This window comes from Ruditapes philippinarum, unplaced genomic scaffold (genome assembly GCF_026571515.1).
Source record: "Ruditapes philippinarum isolate M1 unplaced genomic scaffold, ASM2657151v2 ctg7101_1_1_1_1, whole genome shotgun sequence".
In the NCBI taxonomy this organism is placed as follows: Eukaryota; Metazoa; Mollusca; class Bivalvia; order Venerida; family Veneridae; genus Ruditapes; species Ruditapes philippinarum.
In genome coordinates, this window is record NW_026856815.1 from 14,087 (window position 1) to 29,385 (window position 15,299).

General features: G+C 31.8%; 3 protein-coding genes across 3 annotated transcripts; 1 reads left to right on the plus strand and 2 right to left on the minus strand.

Annotated features, from left to right (window-relative positions):
* Positions 1-614: 614 nt before the first annotated feature.
* Positions 615-3,556, plus strand: LOC132747768 (perlucin-like). Its single transcript, XM_060737260.1, has 5 exons — positions 615-703; positions 926-1,011; positions 1,652-1,742; positions 2,689-2,914; positions 3,494-3,556. The coding sequence occupies exons 1-5, from the start codon at positions 649-651 to the stop codon at positions 3,513-3,515; spliced, it is 480 nt and encodes a 159-aa protein (XP_060593243.1). The 5' UTR covers positions 615-648; the 3' UTR covers positions 3,516-3,556.
* A 1,106-nt stretch (positions 3,557-4,662) lies between these two features.
* LOC132747769 (perlucin-like protein) lies at positions 4,663-8,114 on the minus strand. The gene is made up of 5 exons (XM_060737261.1): positions 7,961-8,114; positions 7,517-7,602; positions 6,111-6,201; positions 5,570-5,804; positions 4,663-4,750 (listed from the first exon to the last, which is right to left on the minus strand). The coding sequence occupies exons 1-5, from the start codon at positions 8,016-8,018 to the stop codon at positions 4,729-4,731; spliced, it is 492 nt and encodes a 163-aa protein (XP_060593244.1). The 5' UTR covers positions 8,019-8,114; the 3' UTR covers positions 4,663-4,728.
* An 881-nt stretch (positions 8,115-8,995) lies between these two features.
* On the minus strand, positions 8,996-11,582 carry LOC132747770 (perlucin-like protein). The gene is made up of 5 exons (XM_060737262.1): positions 11,443-11,582; positions 11,159-11,244; positions 10,520-10,610; positions 9,814-10,039; positions 8,996-9,060 (listed from the first exon to the last, which is right to left on the minus strand). Exons 1-5 carry the CDS (start codon positions 11,495-11,497, stop codon positions 9,039-9,041), a joined length of 480 nt encoding a protein of 159 aa, XP_060593245.1. The 5' UTR covers positions 11,498-11,582; the 3' UTR covers positions 8,996-9,038.
* Positions 11,583-15,299: the final 3,717 nt, after the last annotated feature.

The following is a 15,299-nucleotide window of genomic DNA, read 5'->3' on the forward strand; positions in this document are numbered from 1 at the left end:
GCCGTCAAACTTTAAAGAATCAACTTTCTAGCAGTCAAACTTTAAAGAATTAACTTTCTAGCAGTCAAACTTTAAAAAATTAACTTCCTAGTAGTCAAACATAAAAAACTAGGATTTTCTTCTTCATAGTCTTCATTTTAAAACTATGTTTCTAGGGGTCAAACATTTAAGAACTAGGTTTCTAGTGGTCAGACATTTAATACTAAGGTGAATAGCAGTCAGGCATAAAATAATTAGTTTTTTAGTGATCGAATATACCTTGTCTAATCCGCAAGAAAGGCAACAAAACTTATATCAGATATTTCAAACACATTACTGTTAGCATCAGCACAAATTACATTGTGCATTTCGTATGACTTTTGTTATAAACATGAAAAATCCGTTTGATAAACTAAAAGTTATTTAAAATATTCCAACCTGATTGAATACACTTTTTAAAATGTAGATTTTTAAATTATTTTTTATAAAATTAATTGCTAAAGAGAGTGTTGCAATTATTACATTATACTGGTACCATTTTACTGTTTTTGCCATATGTTAGTTTTCTAATTCTCTATCTATTGACCTTAAAACATGTACATCGTACTAGTTAAGCTTTCCAATTTTATCTTGATCGCTTACTGGTGTCCTAACATTAATGTTACTAACATGTTTTCCTCGCTGCTTCTGCTTTTGATATTAGCTGCCAGTTATACATTTGTAGGTAAAGATTTCTTAAATATTAACGCAATGAATTTAATAAATACATTGTATTCGTAACTGTACAGGATAATTTTAAACATTGACTATGATTTGATAAACATTGAGTAACTCTTGACCTATTTTTAGAGTATTGGTCAGTTTTCATTTCAAAACTCATTTGCTTACATAATGCATGTTATTGGCTATCGTGTTCACAACACAAAATCTTTCTACATGATATTAGAATGTGCTTGTCCCCATGGATGGATTCTACATGGTAAATCATGCTATCATTTTAGCCATGACACCGAGGAATGGATCGGAGCTTTGGTAAGAACAGTGTGCTTCTTTCTTTAGTTGTTATCACTATCTTGTTGATGAATTTAAGTTAAACTTTTAGTTTATTGGGCATTGGTGAGTACATAACTGAATTATATTGGACAAGACGACGTCCTTAAAACGGCGCTAGCCAGATGAAATATATAGGTTTTGCAGTCGTGTACCAGTCCGGTAGAGACAGTTTAGTTATCAACAAGGTAAAATTACCTCTTCATTTTACACCACAATTTTATCTGACATTTTATAGAACATTGCTATCTCAAGTACAATAATAATTAGATATGAAGTTTTGGATTCGCTAAAAGCGAAGCTAAATTGAGTATTATAATCATTTTAATGGACATTTTTGACCGAGTTTAAATTGACAAGACTTGATCAGATACTGATGTCTATTTACACTCATTGATTATATTTTAAGGTGTGAAATAAATGTATATACTTTTGATTATGAATTGTCACAAACACAATTTCAGACTTTTTGATCAACTGAATAAAGCTGTGGGGACCAAGTTATTTCTTAAGATTCTTAGAAAGAATTTGATCTGTCTATCTGCATTGTTCTACTACCCGAGTCATCACTTTACTAAGAGAAGCATGATTAACATACTATAATATAACCATTATACAATAGGCTGTATGTCGAGAGCTAGGTGGACAGCTTGTTGAAATAGAGGATGCTGATGAAGATACCTTCATCATTCATGAAGCAAGACGTCATCACAGTACGGCATTGTATATTATTACTATCCAGAACTAAAGTCATAAAATTTCAATACAATTTTCAATTTGTACAGTTGTACAATGAGTGATTGTCATGCACAAAAACTTAGTAGTAGTCAAGTTTCGCAAAATATAATCCATAAAGAAACAACATAAAAAACATACAAAATAATGTTCCATTAAGATTCGGCCTACCACCTTCACTTACAACCATTTTTACTGTTATGCCATACTTTAAAATCCGTATGATATACTTCGGAGTCCGACAATTACCGACAAAAGGTCATTGAATATTTAAATGTCTTAGGTCATTATTGCCAAACAAAATTGATTTTACATTATTTATTTGTACGTGCAAATCATGAATCCGCTAAATAATTTTCAAACATTCATTTAATTAGATTGCATTTGACATATTATGAAATTTCATTTGCAATGGAATCACAATAAAAATAATTATCAAAATTTATTTGAAAATTTAAGTGGGAATTTTAGTCTAGAATATAATTTTACTTATTACATATTCTCGTATATTTTACTCGTTCAATATTAAATTTTATTCAAATCCAATGAATTAAATGCATGTATAAACACAATACATACAGAAATGATTGGACTTATAACATTTTAGCTTAAGGAAATTTTTAATTTTAATTGTGTCTTTTTGGAAATATTAAAATGTTACAATTTTTACACAACATAAGTAATAGTTTACAATGTCGCCGAATTGTCGTAGTCTTAACTCAGACATCTTATGGAATAAAATGATATCGTGATTATTACCTAATATAAACCAGTATGAATATTTCAAGACCATTTATTTACATTGGCATAGATAAAAAGACTGTGCCATGATAAGACATTTTATACATCTATTACAATTACATGTATCTTTTTATCGATCACCATCTGTCAGTAAAATTTATTTTTAAAATTGCCATTTTTTAGAAAGCTATTGGATTGGATTGTCAGATATTCAGGTAGAAGGGACTTGGGTATGGATGAGCAGTAAGATACCCCTAGTGCCAGGGGATTATAAGAATTGGGCAAGAGGTCAACCCGACAATCACAAAGGAAATGAAAATTGTGTGAATTTAGAGGAAGATTTCGGGACGTTGTGGAACGACTTGTCATGTCACATATTTCAAAACTACATTTGTGAACGCCTTGCTCAGTAAATACCTTTTGCTATTATACTTAACCTTTAAATGCATGTGTTGTTAAACTTTTACATATATTGGTATTATTTGTCTCCCATTTAGTATCAAAATTCAAAAGAATGACGATAACGCCGATGATTACATGACCATTATATGTGATCTACATGCCTGTTTATTGCTGGCTGAATTTAAATCATACAAAATTCAATTAAAATTACAAGTTAAAGATTGAAAGTTATAAACTCACTGCATGGTGAATGAACTAACGACTTAGATACCAAATTAAATAAAGTATTAGGTGTTTGTATACATGTATATGATAAAACATCGTTCATGCTGTCATATTTTATTCAATATTCAATGAATAAAGATGAAAGTTGGATGAAATGGAAATACATTTAATTTAACATTATGCAAACATTTGTTTCGCATTATTTTGAATTTTTTAATTCAAGTTAATAATAAACTTATCAAATATGTATATTTCATCCATTCACAATGTTTTCATTCCTATGATTATGTGTTCCAATCTGTTTAAACAAGGGGTGTTTCTATTGCTTTCAGTATAATTATTGTGTTCTCTATATTTTCAGAGATCTTGACATTGTGGGTTGAAATATAATGTCTTTTAGAACTAATAAACCTATTGTAAAGAGCACCATGTATCAACATTTTCTTAGTAGATAGATATATAGATGGATAGATAGTGATACAATTTTAGGCTGTGCCAAGCATATAATCACTTTTATTCAAAGAGTAAGACCGACATCTGATGTCATATGATTTCTAAATCAACAGTGAAAGACAAAATACCTTAAGTCCTAATGTCAAGGATCAGTTGTCAGGGAGAAATTTCGTTCGCCCGAGAAACAAATAAACGAACCTGGGTGGACTTTGTTCAACACTTTTGAGATTGGAGGATAGAAATTTATCTGTGTTGGACAAAATCTCATTATATTTCAACATTAAAGCGCTAAAAAATCAAAATATTTTCACGATAATCAATCAGTCTTTATTGCCTATAATTTTATGCGCATTTAATAATTATTTTCAAAAGCAGCCAAAAGTAAGCAGTCTTAACCAAAATCTGTTAAAAAAGAGAAGAACGGAGACCCTAAGGAACGCCCAAAACGTAAAAAAATGAAAATGTTGAGCCTGTTCATGGAAGGTACAGGCAAAGTTAAGTTACAGTTCACACCCGCTAGCACCGGTTTAAGCAGACATTTATCATGAAATGGTTAAATTTTTAATTAAGAAACATCCGCAGATGTGACACCATTCAATGCTGATAGAAGGTTTGTTTTAAGAATGTAATGAAAATGTTTATGTTTTAGGGTTTTATCCATATGTATAAGTCTTAAACCATATTATATATTATATTCTATATTAAATGTTATATTTATAATTCTATTAAAACGGCTATGTACTTTACTTTGTTTGTTTGATTTATGTTTGACATGTGATACTGTGCACATTTGGTACATTGATGAGACTGAAATAAAATATGATGGTATGTATCATTTATGTTTTATGCAAATCTTAAATATGGAACTCACTGCATGACATTTGTTGTTTAATTTTTTGGATTTTTAAAATCTTTAATATTGAAAAAAACAATACAAAAACAGAATACAACTTTTATTTTTAGTGCATATACAAGGCATACATGAGGAATACTTTAAATAAGATATATGATTGTATCGGATGCAAAAGAGGTGAGAAGAGCGTGTCTCATTTACAATCAAGAAATAACGCACAATGCTTTCAATTATCTTACATTTATTTTACAAATAAGATAAACATGTATAGAATACAAGAAACCCAAATATCATCCCACTAACTCTGTATTTCTGGAATAAAAAGTGAACAAAGATATCCTTAAAACTATTGAAGAAAACAAAACAAAACATATACATGATATAAGAATCCCGAGAGAACGTCCAAAACGGCAAAATTGAAAATGTTCAGGCTCGGTTTTATTGAGACTGATCAAGGGCGGTTTGGTATAGTGCAAGCAGCTGTACACGCTCCCTGGCACCGGCTTTAATAGAATTCAATATTTAATATAAAATGGTAAACTTGTGGAGTTAGAAACATCCGCAAATGTCTTCATATGGCGGTTATCATGGAATATTTGTCTTTATTCAAACATTTAATAATTATATTTTAGTGGACAAATACGGGAGAATTTGGTTTCTAGATGTCGAACGTCGAATGGTTTGTTGAAGTCAAAACCGAAGAGCTAGGTTTTGAGTTGTTAAACGTTATTTATTTATTTTTTTGGTTGGGTTTTACTTCGCACCAACACAGTATAGTGACTGCTGCATTATTTTGAGCACGAACGGGCACCTGAGTAGAACCATCGACGATTCGTAAGTAAGCTGGATAACCGCCACAGAAATTTAAAGATCCTGTCGGAATTCTAAACCACGAGGGGCAAGAGGTTTGAAGTCAACGGGCTTAACCACTTGGCCTTGGACACCAAGAAGAGGTCAAACACTAACAAACTAAGTTTCTTATGATCAAACATTGGATCGTATGCGTTGGGTCCTAGCTTTCAAACGTCTGCAAACTGCGTTTCTAGTAATAGTCAAACGTCAAATGACTTTGTTTCAAGTCTTCAAACATCGAAGAACAATAACTATACTGAAAATGATCTGTCATCTTACCCTGCCTTTAATTCACAGATGTAATGAAGGTTTGTACTACACGCCATGTCACTCCATGACCATGATCCGTGATGACCTACACGGTACATTGCAGCGCAATTTTCATTTTTATGCAGGTTATCAGGTTCTCCTGAGTTCCAGTCGGAAAAGTTCTTAGCTACCAAAGGTGTATGACTGTCCATCCAGATCCATGTACCCTCTTCACGAACATCAGACAGTGCCAACCAATACATAGCTGTATAAACAGAAACTATAAACATTAGAAAAACGAAATACTGTGTACTCTCGTCCGAACAAAACAAAATATACAGTTTATCAGAGATGTCGAACAAATTGATTTTGTTGTACATTACTCATGTATAAACACAAAATGTTGCTTTTTGATTAAGTTATTATTGTTATTTCAAATAATTCTATCGAAATGGAAAAAATGAAATTCAGTTTCAGATTTTTTGTAAATATTGTTATACATATAATAAACTTATTTTTATGAAACATAATTATGGTCATTCCATTTATCAAGAGAAAATGAAAATCTTACTGTTCCTCTGTTTAGCCATTGTTTTTATAAATTCATTCTCCGCAGGATCGTTTATTTCTACTAAATAACTGTCTAATTCCCGACACATTTGCTGCATCAAATATACAGAACAAATTAAATTAACAGACATTACATATTTACCATACTTATTTCACCAGAAATCTGATAAAATATTTATTCGCAGCTTGAGATGATTTGATACCAGATAGTTAATTTGAAAGATACACTAATCACAATGCATAGATCCCTGACCTGCCTAATTCTATGTAATAGAAAGAGCACCGAAACACGAGGCTATCTGATATGTACGAGGGGGCGTAGCCCCCGAGTATTTATCAGATTGCCGAGTGTTTTGGTGTTCTTTCGATTTTGTATCATAGTCAAACATAAAAGCACGTTCCCTGTTGTCACAATATGAAACCCCGGCAAAAAATGAACCAATGAACAAACATCTGAATGTGACATTTCTGTCGCTTTCCTTTCTCTGCCGTCACACTATGTAAACCCCAGCAAAAAAGAGCCAATCAATGGGCATGCTCTGGAGTGCGGGTAACTAATACCCGCACTCCAGTTAACGCACTGTCCATGTATATGTATACGATTTAACCCTGACACATTTTCAACAGAAAGGTCTCCAAACTATGATACAATAATCAGATTAGTGAATACAATAAGGATTTCAACGGAACATATTTGAGCCGCGTCATGACAAAACCAACGTAATGCCGTTCGCTATCAGTTTCTCTACTTGTAATAGGGTTTGTAAGCGAACAGCATGGATCCTGATCAGACTGCGCGGATGCGCAGGCTGGTCTGGATCCATGCTGGTCGCAAACCCATTATGTTGGTTTTGTCATGACGCGGCTCATTTGTTAACAAAAGAGGCAGATGCCAATATTTGTGCTAAATCTATTGTTATTCAAATTAAAGGTCAGAGTAGGGATCTATCAATTATTAGTGTGCTGACTCACTTTCAGAAAGAATTTACAAATTATAAGATACAAACGTTGATAAGCTTAAGCAATTAATTATTACAGAATGCTATTCAATAGCGTGTTTCAAAAATAAAACTGTATCTTTAAATCTATGTACTGATGGTAAGTTTAATTAACTGATAAATCAATTTGATGAATATAAATATACAAGGGTGGTTCGGAGCGTTTTTAGAATTACCGGTATTCATCTTAATATTCTTCTTACAATAAAATTCTTTTGTCATTTTTGAAATAAGGTGAATAAGTTTTAAGTTTTACTGGCAAGTATTGTAACATTTGTTGCATTTTATAAATATATATTTCATATACTGCCTCGACCAAACAGTTCTGAGATTGTAATTCGATCACCCCTGGTGTAATCATTAAGACAATGAAACGTTCAGCTATAGGAAGTGTAAGTAAAACACAAACCAATGCTCCAATCCAGGTTTCCATATCATGGCTGAAATGGTAACAGTCTGTGCCGTGTGACAAAAATCCAGTAGGGCAACCAGCACCTGTGTTACATATGTATAATATCTAATATATCAATATTTCTCGTGATTATGTAACTAAGTGCTATTTTTAAGGTTTATTGTTATTTTCCAAGAAAGACAACTCAGTCGACCTTTTTTTATTTTAATCTTAACTTTGTGTGATTATGTCCTTTTGACCAAATATGAGACTACGAGATCGAAGAAATGAAAATTAGTTTGTTGTTTTCGTCTGAAGCCTTTTGGATTGAAATAGATATAATTATATCTAATAAAACGTATCAAAATCTGGAAACAAAGTGATCCCTCGAAAGCATTAATCACAACAAAATTACATAAGAATTGCAATTAACGAAATGATATATCTACAAGGAATATAAACCTCTTTGAAATACTGCAACTAATATCCAAATAAAGCAATTTCCGAGATTCAATTTCATATCTGCGTGTTTCTTTTATTTTCTTTAGAACACCTATTTCATTATCAAATTATAAAGCACTTTTTAGGTCAAATTTTGTTCTTATCTAAGCTCTTCATGTAGTTAATCATGATAACAGTATTGCACTTAATAACTCAGAACATAGAATAGAATACTCTGGTATTTTGCCGACGTTGAGCCGAAAATCGAAAATGAGCTGAAATGACCATTTATAGTACGATTTTCGGCTCGACGTTGGCAAAATACCAGAGTATTCCCGACGAACACACCTATGCCAGCGGATACACGGTCAGACCCCCTTACCATCCCATCATATGGGGTTCTGTGCATTTGAGACTGGGCCTCACAGGGACCAGACTGAATTGGCGAGATATGAGCTGGAATGAACATTAATAGTACGATTTTCAGCTCAACGTCGGCGAAATACCAGAGTATTTCCGACAGACACATCCATGCCAGCGGACACACGGTCACACTTTGCACGACAAAAATATTTATAAATCTGTTTCTGGATATTTTTTACCTTAAAAAGCCTTTATTTCGGTAATTCTGACCAGCCGGATTAGCCAGAGTTCGATGTGATAAGTTATTTGAAACTACATTATGGAATAAACCAGTGGTCTTTTGACCAGGTTTAACTCTATCTTCTTTGTCATTCCGGCTAGACGGAGTAGCCTGAACAGTCGGACTAGACAAAATTTGTTCCGGCTGCTCCGGCTGACGAACATTAGAAAACACTAGTGTTTTAATGTATCACATGTATTAAGAACCTTATTCTTTTAAAACAACTAGAACATAGCTCTTCAATGTTTGATCGAATCTAGTTCTGAAATGTTTGACTATTACACACAAAAACATATTTTTTTTTGTTTTTTTGTTTTTTGTTTTTTTTGTTTTTTTGTTAGTTTTTGAGGAAGGCAGGTGAAGACGGCGGGGAAAGATGACACGGTTTTTTAAAAAAATATTGAATTTCATGGTATAGTTTACAATAGATTTATTAGTTCTGGAACATATAATGTCTCAACCCACAATGTCGAGGTTCCTGAAAGAATAGAGAATTACTATTAGCACTATTATTCAGATAAACAACAACAGAGAAACAACAATGAAATTAATGGTCGATGTGTCTGACTTTCAAAATAAAAATCCTTATTATAATGCTGTATAGTTAGACTGACTATGTACATTTATCAAACCTAGTCTGCAATTTTCATATAATATTGTTCTTTATATTGCTTCCGAGAGATCACCCCTTTTTCAGATTTTTATTACTTTTGACAAGCGATTGCGAGTTAATTAATTATAAGTTAACTGCCACATTTGCCTGCACATATATTCTATTGATGCTTTTAAAAATATTGTCTTTAAAGATTCTGTATGTTTTGTGATTGATATTGTTACTGTTGCAAAAAAAATATATATGTATATAATTATGCAAATACAACAATTTTCAAACATCGAGGAATATGTAAAATGTGCACTGCAAATTTGTGCACATTATATTTAATCAATAAATTACATGCATTCATTTCTTATTGGAAAATTTGACTTAGAATTTATAGAAAATAAAATTCAATTACATTTGTACTTCCCTTTATTTACATGAAATGTTAAATTGGGTAGATTTCTAATATCTTTATAAATAATGCTTATTGGAACTTACAATATTGACAAATCTTAATTTGAGCATCATATTTATAAAATAAAACCATGAAAAAATTGTGTTACAGGATCTTTAAAATTGTTAATTTCAGCATGTTAAAAAGTTTAGTTGAATGACAAAACATATATTTACTGTGCCAGGCGTTCACATATGTAGTTTTGAACGGTGTGGCATGCTAAGTCGTTCCACAACATGTTGAAGTTCTCCTCTAAATTTACACAATTTTCATCGTCATCATCATTGTCAGGTTGACCACTTTCCCAATTCGTATAATCCCCCGGTACTAGGGGTATTTTACTATTCATCCATACCCAAGTCCCTTCTTCTTGAATGTCGGACAATCCTATCCAATAGCTATCTAAAATGATTGACAAAATTACAATTAATTTATTGGCAGACAGGATCAATATACTGAGGTTTATCTTAGCACAGATCTATATTTAAATATGTCTCTGAATTCAGCTAGAACCTCTGGTCATAGAGATCATATTTGAAACAATGACCATTACATCTGTCTCAGAATCTATAATTGACTTATGTATATTTAGACTATGAGGAAACATTATGTAAGTGGACTACGAAGTCAATATGACGGACGACTTTTACTCTTTAGTGTACCATATTTAAAATGTTCAAATCAGTGCAATTAAAACTGACAATTGCCACGAGCTACAATGCTCTTTATGCCATTCTAATTTGCTTTGTCGTATGTTATTTATTTCCATGTATATCATAAACATTGAATTATTACTAGAGCAGTAAAATTAGTTTTAAATGTATTCTATAAACGCATATATCTCTAGTTTTACACGGTAACAAAATATATTGAACGCCGTACTTTGACGACGTCTTGCTTCACTAATGATGAAGTTATCTTCTGCAGCGTCCTCTATTTCAACAAGCTGTCCACCTAGCTCTCGACATACAGCCTATTGTATTGATAATAAAGAAATATGTCATTGTCTTGATAACATTATAATTATGTTTGCGATAGGTATTTATAATAAAATGGTCACATTATTATATTCAACGCAGATACTTTTCCTTATAAATGGGGTTCTATAAAAGTGTCTTTTTTGAAAACTATTTTTAAAAATGATATGGTTTAAAATCGTTTATACTTATCATAATTTTGATACCGGATTATCAGGTAAGTATATAAAAAGGTAGCAATACATTCTAATATGTGATTTTTTTTAATTTGCATGATTCCAGATAAGCCAAAATATTTCAGGAAAACCAACCTGGCAGTATCTTTCACCACATACCTAGAGCCTGACTAACGCAGTGCTACTTTTGCACCCTTCCCCACCTTTTTTGGGGGGTAATTTTTATAGATATGTAAATTACATTCTTCTTTCATATGATTATATTTACTTTTTTCTCACGAAAATTAGCATGAATCTGGAGTCATAATATTTTAATCAGAAAATAACGGTTATATAATTTTTATGTGCAAAAAGAAGTACAATCTTACCAAAGCTCCGATCCATTCCTCGGTGTCATGGCTAAAATGATAGCATGATTTACCATGTAGAATCCATCCATGTGGACAAGCACATTCTAATATCATGTAGAAAGATTTTGCATGTGATAAAAGTAAAATTATTTGATACTTATTATGTACATTATGTAAGTTAGTAAATCTCTAATATCAACATCTTGTAAAAAAGAGTTTTTGCAGATCATCGCCAATGATTAAACTTGTTATTTACATAAAAAATATTACCTTTTGAATGTACATACTGTAAATATACTTACCTACCCAGCCATAACCGACAGCCAATAAGACAAAAATAATCAGCGGAGAAAACATTGTTTACAACATTAATGGAAGAGCACCAATGAAATTAGAAGATAAAATTTAGAAGCTAAAGTAAGACGTTGTAGATATTGAAAGGTCAAAATTTAGAGAAATATAAGTCATAGATACGAAAGGTTATTTTATCTGTGTAATGCAATAAGTAGATCACATTTTCACTTCAGGAAGGGCAACAAAAGGACTTTTACATCCACACTTTTACATCTATATCATTAAGGCATTGCGTAGTACAAATTCACAATGCATTTGATTAATTCATATAGAAGATTTTAACTTACCTATGACTGATTTTTTCAGTCTCCTATGTTTCAATATATATCATATATTTGATGTATTTCGGGGCAATTATATCAACTGGAGCCCCTTTTCACATGTATATAGGTTCTTACTAGTAAACTAGAGTTGCTGAGAATTACAATTGTGATAGATACTGGAGGTTATATGTCAGTAAAACAAATAGTCATGTGTTTCAGTCCCTAGATAGGTGTTGCTTATTGACAAACATTGTACTTGATACAGAAAGCTCAATCTTTTGTTCCTTTGCAAATTTTCAGTCTTTCAACTCTTTACTGTGGATGCAATACAAAGTGTGTCTTTTCGCCCTTGAACAACAAATCATTTAGATTTCCATGCACAATCACGTTAAAGACGTGTCAATGTAGACTCTTAAAGTGATTTTTGTAGCAATGATAAAGGAAAATAAAACAAGGATGAAACATTTCAAAATTAAGAGGTTAATAAAATATCATTAAAAGATAGATATCACTTTTGCCAATATTTAACATGTTACTGAGCTGTATATTTTGCGGAATGTTTGTGTAATATGTATCAGAATGGTGTAACAACAGACATGCATGTACATAGTAAGAAGCAAAGAACCGACGCTATTTGGTTATTTATTTTATCAAAGTACGCTTATTATTGAGAAATAATATTTTGTCAAAAACACTCGTATGTTATCTAAAGACTACTAATGATTTCTGTTTCTTTCATAATATTTAACAAACTCATTATGATGCATTCGTTTGAGTCCATAAAGTTGAAAGGTTTTCTTCTTTAATACGAATTTGACGACTCTGTTTTTTGATGCACATAATACTGTTTTTATATCGTGTTTATGCATTAATCAAACATTTGATTTACAAGAAAAAGAAAATATGTAAGCAAATATTCATAAACATATATGAGCCGCGTCACGACAAAACCAACATAATGGGTTTGCGACCAGCATGGATCCAGACCAGCCTGCGCATCCGCGCAGTCTGATCAGGATCCATGCTGTTCGCTATCAGTTTCTCTACTTGATAAAGGGTTTGTAAGCGAACAGCATGGATCCTGATCAGACTTCGCGGATGCGCAGTCTGGTCTGGATCCATGCTGGTCGCAAATGTATTACGTTGGTTTTGTCATGACACGGCTTATATGTCTTTTAAAACGGCACGTTGGTAATGTCGCATTTCAGTAGATAAAAGTGACATTTAATATAGACTATATACATGGGTGCTTATTTTCTCAGATTAAGGAAGTTTGCTGTATTATAAATTCGTTTTAAAGATTCTTGAAAGGTAATTTAGCCGTATGAAAACGGCTGATTTCAACACAACCGGGGCCTAGAGGCTTGAGATATATATGCGAACAACCGTTTATTTAGGTCCATATAACCTGTAAAAGTCTTTATAACTAAAAGTACATAATGCTTATTCGTGAAATATTACATTTCATGATTTAAGCAATATAAAATAATCTGCAAATAGAGAAAGAGCTTATGGAAAAACATTCCGGAAAAATTAAGGTATTAATGGTTTACGAAGGGAATACTTCTAAAACTAGGCCATTTGTAGGTATTAAAACTAGGTATCCAGTCATTATAAAAGTCATAATCAAAGTATATGAATTACACTTATCTTAATATTGATACATATATATTAGAGAAATAGTTCAAGAGCAGATACATATACATGTATTAAAGAAATATTTCAAGAGCAGTTACAATATGCACAGGAACATTTTGCATACACAACTATAAGAATATACTAAGAAATAGAAATAGCGCACAATAGAAGAGAAGTGCCGCAAGAAGTCCACTTATGTATAATATAGTTGATATTCTTCCATAGAAGCTGGCTTCATCTAAATTATTCAAATGAAAGAATTTGTCACATTTGTGCATATATATGACAGCTGGAATACAAAATATAAAGACAAAGAACAATAAACATGGGCACCAAATGCACGAATGTATCTTGTAATTCAATTTGTTGTATTCATTCATAGAGATGTCTATGACCTGGCCGTCTGTTGTGGTGGTACACCGTTTACTGGCCTCTCCGTTTTCAAAGTCATCGGGGAAATTTACACAGAACACAGACATCCTATCAGAATGTGGTAAAACCTCTTTTGAATGATAAATATCTCCTATGTCTTTTTCGTGTGCCTTTGAGAATGACGATAAGTAGCTGTCAGATGTGTTAATATACCTGACACGATCGTCAGGAAAATTACAATCTTTGCAAAAGTTGTTGATATTTGTGAAGAATTCAGAGTTTAACCATGATAAAACTTTCATTTGCATATCATGTTCATACCATGTCTCTTTATTTGGGCTGTCATAGGAACAATTAACTTTTCTTTGTTCGTCCGACGTCTTGTGTTTATCTTGCTCGAATCTCGCTACCACATTCTGAGAAAAGTCCATTGAACTTTCTTTACTAATATATTTATTTAATTCGTTAATCCTTAATTCATTATTTACGTTATCAAAACTGATATAATCCTTTACATCTTCAGCTGCTCTTGGAATATCATAAAAAGCTTCAGTGTTGTTTAAATCTGAAAGTGCTTTAATCTTCTGATACAACCTTTTACCTGCAGGATTGATTTCATATCTCAATTCGTTCAGCAGTTCATAAAGAAACCCAGATCGTTGTAAGTCGTTTAAATACTTATTTTCAGATTTATTATATGTTGCGACATTATTATGCATATTAAGCGAACAAAATCAAAGCAATACAATTATTCCTTGCATAATCTTAAAGTGTATCCTTTCAAATAATACCTATTGCAATTGCGCACTGATTGAAATTGATTGCTTAATAGCTGTATTTTGTCAAAATATCCTCTGAGTATGATAAGTTCAATTTAATTAATTAACGTATTCCTCCTCTCATTTCATGAGGTTACTTTTAGATATTATCCTTACAAAGAACACAGCCTCTAAGAAAGACCTGTCTCACATAATATTTTCAAAATTATGCTGTTCTCATATAAAATTTACACAATCTTGCTACATAATAATAATTTTCATTTATTTTTTACAAGTCAGTATTGCTGATATTCAAATCCTTTTCAAGTCCTCACTAAAACTGCCTTGTTGATTTATTATTAGCAAAGTATTATAGCAAACGCCGCTATTTGTAAAAAGAAGTCGTAACATTTAAACGACAACATGCTGGTGGTTTTATGAAGGATCAACAAGTTAAGTATTCATTCAACGCAGCAAACAAACATTTCAATTTTTCTGCATATTAAGTGTTTTATTACAATTAATTCATTGAAATGAAATGAAAAATATTTTGACACAAGTTGAAATAAAATTCAAATATGTTATTGTCAATTGTGTCATCTTTATACCTAAACAAAGACTTCTTTTGACATTATCTCAGGGCGTAAATGAAAAAAATAACTGATCATTTTGGTTAACTGAAATAAAACATCTTATCTCCCAAAATGTTATGAAATGCATCACCGGAACTTGGACATGTTAACGGTATAACATGACAACGATAATGGTAAACGT